The sequence below is a fragment of the Lissotriton helveticus genome, chromosome 2_2, assembly GCF_964261635.1.
Source record: "Lissotriton helveticus chromosome 2_2, aLisHel1.1, whole genome shotgun sequence".
NCBI lineage: Eukaryota > Metazoa > Chordata > Amphibia > Caudata > Salamandridae > Lissotriton > Lissotriton helveticus.
This window is the reverse complement of record NC_136060.1, coordinates 299397141-299412588: the sequence shown is the minus strand read 5'-3', so window position 1 is coordinate 299412588 and position 15448 is coordinate 299397141. Positions and strand designations below refer to the sequence as shown.

General features: G+C 43.3%; 1 protein-coding gene across 1 annotated transcript in view; it reads left to right on the top strand.

The window, feature by feature from the left end:
• The first annotated feature begins 569 nt into the window (after positions 1 to 569).
• CC2D2A (coiled-coil and C2 domain containing 2A) overlaps positions 570 to 15448 on the top strand; it is a 527307-nt gene continuing 512428 nt past the window's right edge. The window contains exon 1 of the mRNA XM_078678452.1: positions 570 to 655. Within this exon, the coding sequence (XP_078534578.1) occupies positions 617 to 655 (39 nt within the window). The 5' untranslated portion in view covers positions 570 to 616. The remainder of the gene's footprint in view (positions 656 to 15448) is intronic.

Below are 15448 nucleotides of genomic sequence, written 5' to 3'. Positions count from 1 at the left end.
AGATACAGACAATAACTGGTTTCCAAGCACCCTTTACATATACATAAAGGGTGCTTGGAAACCAGTTATTGTCTTTAATTGATGGAATCACTTGACCCACCTTGCTGAAGACAGATTTATTCTGTGTTAATGGTACTGGAAATGAGTTACTGATGAGCTGTGAAATGTGCTTTTAAAGGACAGTTATAAAACAAAGTTGCACTACGTACAGACTGGGTATTGACTAAACTATAATTTTTAGAAGCATTTTTTTTATCTTAAATATTTTTGTACATTTTGTAGCAGTCTATCTTACACTGTGTTTAATACAAGTTTAAGATAACGACTCAGGTATCCACAGTTCTTTCTGCCTCAGTAGGGACCTGTCTCCATTGACGCGGCTGCCGGACTCCGCGTTCAGCTCTCAGAGAAGCCCTTCAGCCCCCCTGGCCGGCTGCCGGGTAGGAGTGGCCGGGTGGGGCATGCGCAGAGCCCCGCTGAAGCTTCCCAGCTTCCCGACTCCCCCGCAGCTCCCTCCTTCCCGCCTCCCTTGCCTCCAGTAGCTGCGCCGGATGCTCCCGGCCGCCGCTCGCCAATCACCGGCTCTGTTGTTGTTGTCATACCGGCGGAGGCAGCTATGACTACCAAAGAGCGGAGACGGGCCGGGCTCATGGAGGTACATGCAGCGCTTGACTGTGTGCATGCACTCTAGGCGCTGTGGCGGAGACGAGTGCTTTGTACATGCATGTGTGTGTGCTTGGACGGGTCTCGTGCAGGATGCATTGTGTAACGTGTGTATGATACTTGCAGTGATGTCTGCATCATCTCTCTGCCTTTGTATCCTAGCTGTAGCTGGGTTTGCGTGACAGTTCTTCGGCGCGTCTTTGTAGCAGTTGTGTGTTTGCCTTTAGCTCGTTTCCCTTCACACAGAAGTGTACATTGTAGCAGCAGAGGAGTAACGGGCACACCGGGGAAGCAGAGTAACAGTGTAGCCCGTGTGAGTGCACACGGGGCGGGCGGCGTCTGTCTGGGTGGATCAGGGCAGGCGCTGACCTCGGCCTGTTTGTTGTATCCGACGAGGATTACCCCAACGGTCGTCATCTACAGAGGCGCATTTAGATGTCATTTTATCTCCATCTTTGTTACTGTTTTGAGAGTTTTCTTTATGGGGTAGCACGCTCATTTTTTGTTAGTATAATCAATCACACATCTATTTTTAAAATATTGCAACTAAATGTTCCATAAATACTAAACAAGCTTGTTTGTGCTTCTGTTGCCATCTACCTTAGTGAGGGTGACCTGGCAGCTGGGTTTACTTTCGCGGCCGGGGTTATTTCTTTTTTAAATCATTGTTTTCAGGTGGTCTGGCCACTGGGACCGTCCACATTTCGAACAGGTGCAGCACCGATGCTGGTTTTTCTTTTTGTATATTTTATCTTCATGTGGACCTCTTTGGGGTTCCGAATCATGAAAAGAAAACTTGAACTTGGCGCCTGCTGGTTGAAAAGCTGCTTGAAGAGGTTGGCCTTTCTGTGCTGACTGTTCTGCAAGGAAGGAAAGACGGCACTTGCTGTTTCTGCGCGAGAGGGAAGCTTGCTTTGCTACTGCCATGCTGTGCCTCTTCTGCACTGTTGCTGCCTTTATCAGTGTGGGTGTGCACAGCGTGGAAAAGTCAACACAGAGTTTGGCAGGTTAGTTTCTCCATCACAAATGTGAGGTATATCCAGTCTGCTGTATTACCAGTCCATTATATCTAGGGCTTCCGGTTTTATGGCATTTATTTTTTGGACTTCTCCATCTTTATTTGCCATATTTATTTTTTTTGCTAATTTTATCTGTATTTAATCATATTAATTTTGGGTTTTGTGAAAAGTGAGGCTGAAATTAGTATATTTCCACATTTATTTAACCAATAAATATGCACTCGTGCTTGAATGCCTGCCAGGTTTCAATGCTGTGAACACACACAGAAGATATAGCAATGCACTTATATGAAAATATGCCAATTTCAGTTTCACCCTTGCAGAGGCAGAGGCATAGCTGGAGCTTGTGGCGCCCGGGGCTAACCCTCCAATTGCTGCCCCTGGGGGTGACGGGGGGGGGGGGGGGAGGATGGCGAGCACTTGAAAGAGGTCAGAGAGACATATATCGCCGCTAATAGTTACCTTGATCATGCAAGTTACATGTACATAGATGACACGGTCCAAGGCTACACTGTTGAATACACAGGTAATTGGCAGGGACTGGCAGTACAAAAGAGAACACACAGACTGCATGATCTATCTGGGGACTCCGAAAAACCGTATGTGACATCCATCAGAGAGCTGCGTGAACACTTACCTGGTAATCCCCTCAGCACAATGCAAACTTGCACATACATGACACTGTTCAGGGATCCATCATCTACAGCTGACATTTAATGACATTCATCATGGTCCCCCCATTAAAGCAGTGCACTTTGTGGTCTGCATGGTACATGTTCTTTGCAGCAGGCACATTAACCCTCTGTGCTACCTTTCCAGGAGTCAACTTTTCCACTAGACAAAACTCCGATCTCTCTCTAGGAAGAACGTTAATCACTGAAGTTATCATGACATTTTTATTGTTTCTGAAAATTGCTGGAGGCCAGAAAGGAGGCAGCACGTTTTTTTAAAAGCCATAATATACTTGCAAACAATACGCACCCACCCGAAATAGGTACCCAGTGCGGTTACACCGTTCGCACCACCCTAACCTGCTCAAGGATCATGTGACCTCAGTGACAGAGTCACAGTGACTGGATCTCTGTTGCTCTAGGGTTTACTGCATCGCAGGCCTGCCCTCAAGACTGGAGATGAACGCCAGTATGGATTGTGGTGGACAGGCCTTCAAGGTTAACCCATAATTGACACCAATAGGGTGAACTTGCTTGTGCTAAGACATCAAGCCTTCTAAGGTCTCATGGGGCCTTCTAAGGTCTAGCATGGGAATATGCTCCCTCAGTAGAGTGGTCTGGTAAACTGGTCAAGAAGGCTGAACCCGGTTCCCCAGTTCCAAATTCGACAGCTCTGGCCATAGTGCCACATCTTCTCTCCCACTGAACACCATACAGCCACACTGAGAGAAACTTGCACTGCCTTCAGCTACAACCTAATTGTGCCCGCCATAAACAATTGGATATGGCCCAATTCGAATTATGCACTTGATAAGAGTAATATGCTGCCTAAAAAAAAAAAAAGTAAAAGCAAACACACATAGGGAATGCAAGATTAAGTAAAGCATGTGAAATGTAAGCAGAAACAGCATGGTTACCTTAACGATCTCTCACTCATTCAGAAATCAGCAAGTGGTTTTACCAGAAAAGTTAAGGACATGACTACATGGTCCTGAAGTGAACCGTTTCAATGTCCATTGCTTATATCCTTACAAAACGTAAGCAGTATGGTTTAAAAAGACCACATCCATAAATACAGAGCCATGGTACACATTTTGTTTTCCAATCCACCCTTCAACCAGGTATTGCAGTACTTCCAGGAATGGTACACTTCCCCACCCGGGGACAACAATGCTGTTCAAAGAAAGACGAAAAAAACAAAAGTAGCGCTTTACTGGCAAACTCTGTAAAGTGAGGCTTATGTATTTAGATGTGAATAAAACCAATCTTGCCACTTTTCAACCACTCTGTCTTGCTTTATTTAGTTATGTATTTATTTTTCATATTTAAAACCTTCTATTTCTCTCCATCCCGCTGCACTTTGGAATAGAAAAATGTCAGAAAAAGGGCATTTCCCGCAAGAGTGTTTTCTTTTTTGGATCCATTTCACAGGGAAGCAACTAAATGAAAGAAGGAAAGAGAGGTTGTGAACCGTTTCTGCAAGTCACGGTTTTCAGTACATGAGGAGCAAGACAGAAAGAGAGGGAATAATAGGAAGAGATGGAGGGGGGGGGGCAGCTACCAGCACAAAAATGGAGAGGACATTGTCCGAGTCCTATTCCTTCTCTGCCTGTCTCCGAACGTCCACGAAAGCTTGTTGCACTTTCAAATGGTGGCCCGTTGCAGCGGCCATTATAATTTATTTGGGGACACTGACACACTACTGTGACTGATAGTAGTGTCAGTGAGTGTCCCCCCAAAAATTACAAAGGCTGCCGCAAAGGGCCACCTCTGACGTGCGGCAGCCACCAAAATAGTGTCGCCTGGGGCGGACTGCCCCCCCCCCGCAGCTCTGCCACTGCAACCTTGTGCATATCGACTTCTGTTAAAGCCTCTTTTCTAAAATTCCTCTTTTTTAACCCCCCCTTACCTATCAACACTGCTTTTGACAGACAGTATTTAAAATTACACAAAAACCAAACCACAATCTGTTTTTATACTAATTTAGAAAAAAATACAGACACGAAAATAAAGGTCTTATGTCTGTATTTATCTGTAAAAATCAGTAAAAACGGAAAACAGGGAGCCTTAATTACATCCTATGGCACTTGTAATACGGCTGACGGGATATCCGTTACATTCGTGATCAAGTAACCCATCTGCCCAACTCTAAATCAGGCCCATAGTCTGGAACACAAATGTCCCCAACTTGGGAGACCCAGCTTTATCAATTTTTCCTGTGTTACCTTCTGCTCCACTCTTCCCGACTGAGATCCTAATTATGAGTTTGGTGGATGGGTTACTCCATTACAAATGTGACGGATATCCCGTCCACCATATTACGAGTTCCATTTCGTTCCATTTGATATAATGGAACTCGTAATACTGCCGGATGGGATATCCATCACGTTTGTGATGGAGTAACTCATCCGCAAAACTCTTAATTAGTCCCTTAGTGGGGATCACCAAATCTTTCACCTCTAATGGTACACCACTGTGAGAGTCAAACTTTAACCCGTTCCGCGCTCATGACGCGCTCAGCTCGTCATGAGTGACGACGCTCGTACGCTCATGACGAGCTGAGCTCGTCATGTAACGCGTTTTTAAAAAAAACGCAACGCGCAGCGGGAAAACCGCTAGCGCGCATGCGGTTAAACACTTCGATGTGTATATGTGTGGTGATGGGAAAAGCTTTTGCTGCTGCCGCTCTACCTGCACCTTTTCTCTGAAGGAGTGCAGCTTGCATTATTTCTGACAAGGTGTTCGGTTAAGATTGATTCTTTCCACTGCTTTTGCCCCATCTTATGAAAGAACAAGAATATACTGAAATCACTTGTGTAGCATGGCATGTGAATCCAGACTGTTTCACAATATTTGATGTGAGATACCACGAGTAAGACCTTAAGTTCTGAGGCAGGCACCTGAACTTGCAGGGGCAATATTCGAGCATCAAATCATAGTGACGGATAGAGATGTAGCGTCTGTTTTTTTAATCATGTAGCAGGGAGATACCAGTAAAATATCTGTAGCTCACCCACAGACAGTTTTAACACCATCAATGCTACAGCAATTCCCCCTCTGTGCTGTTCATGACGAGCTCAGCTCGTCATGAGCACACGAGCAGTGTACTGCATGACGAGCTGAGCTCGTCATGAGCATGGAAGGGGTTAATATAGGTCTGATTTTAATAGATGAAGTACATACATGTTGACTTTAGGGACATAACCTCACCCAAACTAGAGAATTATGCCTTGGAAATCATGCAACTAGTGAACATTAGTACTTTCGGATGCTTCCCAGTATTAGATGTGGAAAACAGTGATGAAGCACACCACATTAGGTAGGTGAAGGTTTGTCATCCTATGTTAGTACATGAATGTATGGTAACTCCATCAAGGTTTTAGTTGTTTCTTCCAGGAGTTTATTTTATTTCTTGCATGTTTGGGTTGGTCTGAAGAAAGTATACCACAGTTCTTTAACCCCTCTAACTCCCTCTTTAGTGTACTGCCTACCTGTATTGTACCATGTCACGTATGAGTGAGATAACTGTGTGATGTTCCTCCTGCCCTTTACTTATTCTTTGTATTAAGGAAGATTGCACTGCTGCTGTCCAAGTTGTAGCTTGTTGTGTTGTGAAACTCAATACAATACTATTCTTATTGCCAATACATTTTGTTTGTGAGCAGTGTCTTACTCCCTACTTAGGTTTGGTTCACTCTCTGCTCACTTGGTGTCAGCAGGACTTCATGTGCACAACTCCAAAGACATTTATATCTGCTGTAGCTTAGTTTCCGCAACAAAATGGTCAATGCGGATCCTTCAAAGCAGTGCTTAATTTGTAAAAAAAAACAAAAAACGTGCCAGGGACACCGTCAAGTGGCCACTGCAGCTTTCAACACACATTGCACCTGCCAGCACTGCCAATGGTAGTACCAAAACAATTACTAATCATTACACTCTTACAAGTGTGACAATTCAGCCTACTCCAGGCCCCCAAAGCTATAAGAATGGCTTGGGCGGCAGTCAATAGTAACTTTTAGCAGCCCCACAATATGGCAGACTGGTACAAGCCCTGCTGTTGACAATTAAGTGCCTGTGCTGAGCACCAGAAACCACAGGCTCAAATTAAGCACTGCTTCAAAGGCAGGCCAAATATTCTGGTCTCGCCTTTGGGCTGAGCTTTAGGACTGCACCCAGAGCCATATTGTGGAGTGGAAGTGTCAACTGCACAAATACACAATAAAGTAAATACATCATTGAAAAAAATTATTTTTCTCTAATTTATACAAATATTTTGAAGGAAAATGCTATATGAAAAGTGGGAAATAATCGCTATACTCTGCATGGCTTGAAAAATATTTCTCCACATGACCAAAAGTTACTAGATCCACAATTCTATGTTGTTATCTTAAGTTGGTAGGTATATACATATTTAAAGTATATTATTTCTCAACATAATTGTCTTATGCTTAATTTTAGTACATGAAACAATACTGTTTCTGTGGAGTTTGTAAGATGTCTGAGGGTTCTTGAGACGTGACTATCATTTTTTTTGATGAAAGACTGACTTCTGCTTAATTTAAGCCAGTGGGGGGCCACCTCTACTTATTTTTCTGCATCAGCTATCTGCTGAGAGGAAGAGAGGGAAAATGCAAAATGGAAGGCCAGAGGAAGAAAAAGACAGTAGGATAAAGGGGCATGGGGTGTATGGTAGTAGATAAAATAGGCATGAGGCGGGTTTACGTCTACCAGCCCTGGTATTCAGTGCCCCAACATTTAAATCCACCAGCTACAGGATTCTGAGCAGAGCTTTCTCCACTGACACTCTTTCTTTTACGAATTGAGCACTGTTTATGACCTATTACCACACAGGCAAACTGTTCTTTCAGGGCTGATCCTGACATCTAAATGACTGTCTCCCAAAAATTACTGGTGTGACAAGTTACTAAATCATAGCCATCCTTTCCGAGCAAATCTGCTTTGTGACTGACCCTTATCAAGCTAGATCGACCTTTCTGAAAAGAACCTGGCAAGTGACTCGCTATTTCCCAGTCTTGTCATTCAGCTGGAGATAATGCTGACACAGGAGATAGTCTTTTACAGGTTTGCCCATGTGTTAGAGAAGCCCATCACAGGTTCCTGCAGTGACGCTAGGTTGCCCCATGTGATCTGACACCTTCAGCTTTATGGTCAACACTGGAACTTCTGACAGCCTGGTACATGGTGGCGCTACTCGTCTATTTTTGTATCGAGCATAACAACAGTTGTTTAATAATTCCATATGCATTCAAATTACTTAAATTCTGCAACCCAAAGCTATAAAGCTATAGGAAAAGCGTGAGTGGCAGGTATTGGTCATTTTATTGTATAGTAAAAGTCAGAATTGTCACACTTGTAGGAGTGTGATGGTTAGCAGTTGTGCTGGTACTGACATTGGCAGCACTGGCAGGGGCAAAGTTTGGTGCAAGCTGCAGTGGCCTCCTGACGAGGGACTTGGTACTTATGTTTTTTTGTTGTTGTTTTTTTTTTTACAAATTAAGCACTGCTTTTTCCGAATATTAGTGTGCGCGCCGAAGTACTGGCATATGAAGTGCTGTTCCCCACTAAGCCAGAAGTGGCTGCAATTAGTGCACTTGGCAAGGGACCTCCTAGCAGATATTTGACTGAGTGTTCCCAAGCCCTACCAACATCATACATGCAATAAAATACAAAATATACTATTAGCAGTACAAGCGAAGAAGTGTTTCCTATGTCAGTGCATGCATTACTAATAAATGACAACCACCACTTCAAAGCATTTTATTTCCAGGCTTCTTATCCATGGACTTATTTAGTTTTTTCACCAGCACGTGGATAACAGAACAAAAGAGTCCAGAGTCTGATCACTGACAGTAATGCTGCCAACGGCTGCAGGCCAACAGCGGATTTAGGTTAATGAGTTTGGGCAGAAGCCTTCGGTATGGAGCCAATTATGGTGGCCCGCTGAGGCTGGAAACTGTCCTGTTCCCGTAACCAAGGCCAGGAACCTTGGTTTGATAACAATATAAAGTTTGCTCAACAAATTATCAGGTATCTTCTGCCTACTTCTCCACGCTAAAAGTCCTGCGCAAAATTTGGCTGTTCATCTCATTAACTCTTAGTAAAACTGTAGTCGGGGTGTTCGTTCTGTCTAGAGTCGACTATGGCAACGCCTTATACCTGGGAGCAGATAAAGGCCAGATTGCCAAACTGCAGTCCCTACAGAATGCGGTGGCTCGTGTGCTACTTGATCTCCTTAAACACCATCCAACCTCTGCCAGTAATAAACTGCTCCATTGGCTCCCAGTTCGGCAGCAAGTGGATTTCAAGGTCCTCTGTCTCTTACATAGGCTTTGTATGGAGGGGGAGCAGCAGATGTGCAACAGCTAGTCCCCCGGTACTCGCCACTGTCTTAGGTCAGCAAATACAGGACTGATCCTGGTCCCCAAGATAAAAAGAGCCAGATGGGGGGAAAGGGCTTCTCATATCGAGCGGCCAAACTGTGGAACTCCTTACCCACATTGATCAGACTCCAGCCTAACGGGACTCTCTTCAGAAAACTAATAAAGACATGACTTTTCCCTAAACACGCAGACTAATCAGCGTGAGCCTCTGCATCCACTCACCTTAGCGCCAAGGCGCCGCGGCATTCATGCACTTTATAAGACAAATCAGTCAGTCAGTCAGTCAGTTTAGAAGTTAGGTTAGAAAAGCAATCCGTTTTCCCCACTGTGAATTAATGCTACTTGCCAATACAAAAGTGCAAACAACATGGTGTGCCACTCATTTCTAAGGTTTATCACACATTCATCATCCACCCACTGCCCCATTCTTGAATTGACACAGTATCTCATCCACATTACAACATACGCACAAACTAAACCAGCATATGCAAAATACATTAAAAGAATGAAAGAAGAAAAAAAGGGAAAACATGCAGCTTCCTAAACAAGCATTGGCATAGCCAATAGTTCTCGCCTTTGGGACCTTATAAGTGTTTATTCATGCAACAGTTGATGTTGTTGCATTAAGGATATTGTGCTGGATAACTAAACACTTGTAAGTTCCCAAGGGCGAGACCTATTGGCTATGCCAATGCTTGTTCTCTTCTCTTCCCCACTCTGAGCCTCTCTCTCTTCCTACTTTCCTCCCCAGCTCCACAACACATTACACAGCAAGAAATGACGAAAAGAAACATCTAAAATACAATTTTAATGTTTTCTTCTCTGAATGCATGCTTATATTAGCCCTGTTGCATCGTTAGGAAGTACCTTGTAACCTTTGAAAATACTCTGAAAAAGACAATTAACCAGCGGTCCTCAAAAATGCGGAAGAGGGTTAAAAAATAACACAGACATTTGCATAGACCAAAAAATGGTAATGTAACATCTGGCAGTGGTAGCTGACATATGTCAATTTCTCTAGCAGTCATTAGTTTCACATTAATGCGAAAGCTTCGCCTGGAACTGCAAATGCCATTTTTCATCATGGCTTTTCTTTCATTCTGATGGCAGAGGCTTGTCTGAACTGTATGCGCGTTGTTTACTTGCCAATGGCACACCACTCGAGGTCAACCCCCTCCTTAACCCCTTCCTGTGGGTCAATTAAGAGAACGAGCCTGATGAGAAATGAATTGGAAATTAGGTTTCTGCGGAACAGGTGTCCACGTGGGGTATGTCTGCCGGGCTCCCGCGTTGTTTTCATCATCTCCCTTGCCGGCTTGATATAAATCCCCAGAGCCCGGTGGAGGGTTTGAGAGCGTTTAAAAGTGAGCTTTGCCTCGGGGATGCGAGCAGGTGCTTGCCACTGGACGTAAACCCTGCGATCTTTAGCTCGCATTGCAGGAAGTCGGTTCCGACTGAAGGGAACTGGTCCATGGTGGCAATTCCTTTACAGTGATGAGCTGCTTGCAATTTCGAGTGGTTAAACAATACGCATCTGCGCAATTTGCATGCCAGAAAGTCTCAAACCGGAAAATAAAAGTAAGAATCTTCATGAAAAATTGTCATTATGTGTCTTTTTGTTTATTTATTTGGTAAAACGAGATAAATTAGGCGATATGCAACCTATGTAGCACTCGTTTACCTGGCAAGTTTTTTTGGCGCTTAGCGATTTAATTTGAGCAAGTAAAATAGGTAAATGCCTTTACTATAAAGCTACTAACAAAAAGTAAGCACTTCAGGTTCGATAAGGAAGAAACCGGTGTGAAAAGCCATTTTGTGTTTGCAAACCCTGCGCTTCCCAAAACCATAGGGTTTGCAGCTGTACAATTGCTTGTGGGTATTTGTTAAAGCCAGTGAGTGACTAGGAAACCCTTTTCCAACTCCTATAATGCATTTAGGGATCGCAGTTCTGAAGTAGTGTGAAAAGGGCGTCACCTCACCTAACTGAGATTTTGGAATGCCATAAATGGTTGGTTTGTGAACACAATTATACGGTTGCAAGCCATTGCTAAAATATTGATGCCACATAGTATTTTATAAAGAGCGCATCTGCTAAGGCTTCTTAGCGCTAAACGTTCCTAAAAATGATGAACCCCATCTACTAAAGAGGAATAGTAAACAAGCATCGCAATAAAAAAAAACAAAAAACACGAGTAGTGACGCGAGTTGTGCGCACGCGCGCGACCGGAAAAAGTGCTGTGCACGTCACGCGCGCTTGTGCACGTTCTAGCAAGCTGGTGGCCGGCAAGGTAGGGCTTTTTGAAGCAGCTACTGAATGTCTTGCAAGACAGCACATGCACTGACTCTAGCGAGACCTAAAAAGGGGAGTCTGAAGTCAGGTTAGGAGGGTTAGAAATAGCAGTTCCCACCCTCCTGTGTCATGCTGCAGATACCACATTGGTACACATAACCCCTTTCCCAGAGTGTTGGAGAGCAAGGTACTTATAAGGTGGCGGTTTGAGAAAATGCAGCTGTTTACTGTTTTTTTTCAACTCTGTGAGCAGAGGAAGCATTGAGGATCCCACCTGGGAGACACAGCCTGTAACTAGCCCTGTCTTTGCAAGGGCCAGTCAAATCAGATGCTGTTGAGATTACTGTTTACTAAAGAAAGAATCTATCCAATATGGCCGCCACATTAATTTCATTTTATGGGTTGTTGTGGCACCATAAAAAGTCGAGGGTTCCTTTTAGTCTGTACCTGGCAGTATTGTGTGCTGGCAGGTTTATCTGACTTTTGTGTAGTTTACACTTTTCCTCTGCTCCTCTGAGCATCTTACTTGTTTTCCTTTCTTTTGCTCCTTTGTTGTCTTGGTTTGTTACTTCTTTTGTTATTGCTGCTATACTTGCTGGATCATTCCATATCTGCTTCTTTGCCTCTTGACAGAACAGAAGGAGTGAGTACACTTAATGGTCTGACTAGCATTTGGATTTAATATTGTTTGGTGGGGTCAGAGACCCAGTACTTATACCCAAATGTGCATTTGAAGTGAGGATGACTTCAAGGAAGGGTCTATGAAGTGCACCCATGTCCTTTCTTCCTAGCCATGGCTCCAGACTATCAGTAGGGGGTGATCAGCCCTTTGTGTGGGAAACAGGACACTGCCTATTCAGGTATAAGTGTCTGCTCCTCCCCCTTCCTGCTCAGGAAGAATCATCAGAACCAGATGAGAGCTCAGACACACCTAACCTTCCTGTGTTTGTGGCTGTCTAGAGGAATTGCACAAAGTGTATCTGTCACCCACCCCAGATGTATATTGGAGACAGGCTGCAGGCACAGAGAGCAGTAAGAGAAATGTCCACTTTCTAAAAAGTAACATACAAGATGTCCAGATAGAACATTCATGACACGTAAATGTGTAAACACGTTTATTATGTTGTCTTATTGTTTTTCACTGTGTTGTATCAACATTGGTTTATGTATGATTTCTGTGTAAGTGAACACTAAACGAAAATGTTTATTGAAACAAAGTGTTGCCCGACATATGACATGAAAATAATGGCATAATCTCATTTTCAAAAAAGCTGAAACAAGAGTGAAATAAATCACACGCATTTTGGAATTGTAGTCTAAGGTCGCATTTACTCATTCACGTGTCATGAATGTTCTATCTGGACATCTTGTATGTTATATATTACTATAGTGGTCCAGTCCAGGTAGCATAAGGACCCAAGCCTTTTTTGCTTGAACTAAGTATGGTCGGAACATTTGTTCCGCTCACGGAATTTGCGAATTTTTGGCAATTTCGCAATCCGCGAATCACGCGAAATTGCCCAAAAATCCGCAATTCGCGAGCTGGCAATTTTTTTTCTTTTTCGTTCTTCAAAAATACAATCTCGCGCGCGCGGCATTGACTTACCATGATTCTGTGTTCGCTGATGAGTTTTTCTCCCTGTTCGCGTGCGCTGTGAGATTTTGGTAGCTGGCCGAGTGACGCCGCAATCGCAAACAAGTCATTGCGACCCGAAACAGGAAATTGCGAACACGTCATTGCGACCCGAAACAGGAAAAAGGCATCGCGAGCAGGCTGGTTAAGTGGAAACAGCATGTTCACGACCGCATGCGCAAGTTCTCGTTCCTGAACTGGTAAAAAATCTCGCGAACTCACAAAAAAAAATTCGCAAGCTTGCGGAATTTGGCCGATTTTTGCGAAACGCGATTACGAATTTGCGTATTACGAATTCGCAAATTCCTCCCATGCTTAGCTTGAACACTTTCTAAAAAGTAGCATTTCTAAAATAGTAATGTGAAATCCAACTTTACGAGTAAAGGGGATTTATCATTCCATTCCGAAGATATAAAATATTAAGCAGCTGCTCCTTTCCAATCTGGAATTACAGCTTAAAAGTGTATTAAGAAATTCCCAATGTTAACCTATGACAGGACTAGGCCTCAGATTAGTGAAAAATGATTATGGGTGTTTTTCACTACAAGGACATTCAAAACTTAAAGGTACATGTCCTAACTTTTACTTACACAGCACACCGCCCTCTGTAAATAAAAAGGGAGTACAAAGCTTGGCAAAGGGTTTTAAATGCCATGTCGAAGTGGCAATAAATTGCATGCACGGGCCCTGCTGTGGCAGGCCTAAGACAGGTTGGAAAGGTTACCTGTGTGTGCGACACAACCAGTGCTACAGGCCCCCAGCAGCATTTAATTTACAGGCCCTGAGTATATGGTATACCACTTTACAAGGAACTTATAAGTATACTAAATATATCAATTGTGAATACGACAATGTTACCATGTTTAGGGGAGAAGCGCATGAACTTTAGCACTGGTTAGCAGTGGTAAAGTGCTCAGAGTCCTACGGCCAACAAAAAGAATCAGCGAAAAAGGGAGGAAAGTAGGAAAAACGTTTGTGGGAAGACTACCTTAAAGATGACCGGTCTAAGAACAACACAATACAAACCGAAATTCTTCATGAATCCTGAAAAAAGCATTTTGACGACAAAGAAAGAATAATTCCTTTCACCCTGTTTGAAATGAATATAATTCTGCAGGAATGTTGTCTCCTGCTGGAGGTAAGCCTTTTTCTCAATAAATTAGCTAGAGATAAACACTCCATCTAGTCAAAAATGTTACCTCTTTAGTGTATAAATATAGCAGTGAAAATATGACCAGTTAGTTCCCAAAATTCTATATGCTGCAAAACTAAACATTGGCCTCTCTTAAAAATATTGACTTCCATATGAGATTATTCCTATAGAATAAAGTGAACCCCTCATCTAATTGACCAAATATTGGAAATCAGCATATGATGGGGGTTTAAGTATAATAGATCCTGACTCTTATTTTAGAGCTGCTCACTTATTTGTGGCAAAAAATTGGCTCTTTGGTGCATTGGGTGAAAATCCCCCTGACGATTTTGTATGCAGCAGTAGAATTCCTCCTGAACCACACCAGGTCACAAAAGTTGTACTGCAGACTTGGAGGGCTACGCTTGAACGCATTGTATGGTCTGAAAGGAAAAATGGCCAGATTCCACTATGGATAGGTACAGAACTTCAGGAAGTTGCCTCCCTTCAAGGCTTCTGGGAAATTTCCCTATTGGGAAATGCAGTGTCTTCCGGGACCATGAAGTCCTTTCCTGATCTAAGAAAGGTGTTTGGATTATTGAACATCGAGTTTTACTGGTATCTTCAAGGTATACATGACTTCACACCATAGCTCACCTAAGGTGATGGGATTCCAGATTTTATTCCACTAGAGGCCAAAATAATAAATTCACAGCTCTCACAAAAAAGCAAATATAATGCACTTACTGCCCATTGTGCTCACCGGCATGTAAGGCAGCAAATAAGGATCTCCTCTTCTGTTGGTCTTTGGCAAATGTCTTTATGGTGCTCCAGCTTTGGTCCAGGGTCTTCATTTCTGTTTCTGTAGTTCACCTCCACCTGCCTTTCTCCCATTTATCTTCTGTGGTCCAGTGAAGAGCTGTTCTTGTGATGGAGTATTGTTCTCTTCTGATGGTGTGTGTTCGATCGGGTTTCTGGCTGGCTAAGATATACATCCAAGCCAATCCACCTCTCTAGTCAGGGTAGGCTAGGTACACTACTAGGATAACCTATGTTTACCCTTTGGTATCTTTGCACAGAGCAGGCAGGCTTATCTCATAAGTCAATATGTAAAGTATTTGGCCAACACACACAGGAACACAATGAATACACTACATATAGACTCCACAATATAGCTTAATATATTCTGAAAAAAACTAGACCAAAACGATAAATATACAATAAATGTTTCACAAGATATAAGCGTTTAAAGAGCATACTCTTTGTGCTGGAGCAAATATGGTTAGAAAGATGAAGATCAAATGTAGAGTTCTCAAGATATGAGCATGTTTTAAATGCAATCAAAAGACAGTGCTTTACAGTTCCGGTTGGATCCCCACTAAGGATTGTCAAATATACGTGAATAAATTACTACAGTTTCAGGTGGGACCAGATCATGGTCACAGGAGAACTGGTGTCAGTCCCCTGAGGCTGGCACACGGAATGCGAAGCAGCGGTCTGCGAGGGGCACAACACAGCTGACAGTGACTGACCGCTTAGGCCCGTTTGCAAGAGAGTACCTTCAAAACAAGGCTGTCAGTTGGGACAGCATCTGGTATCGACGACCTCCAGGCCAGAGCTTCCGAAATGGCAATGTCTT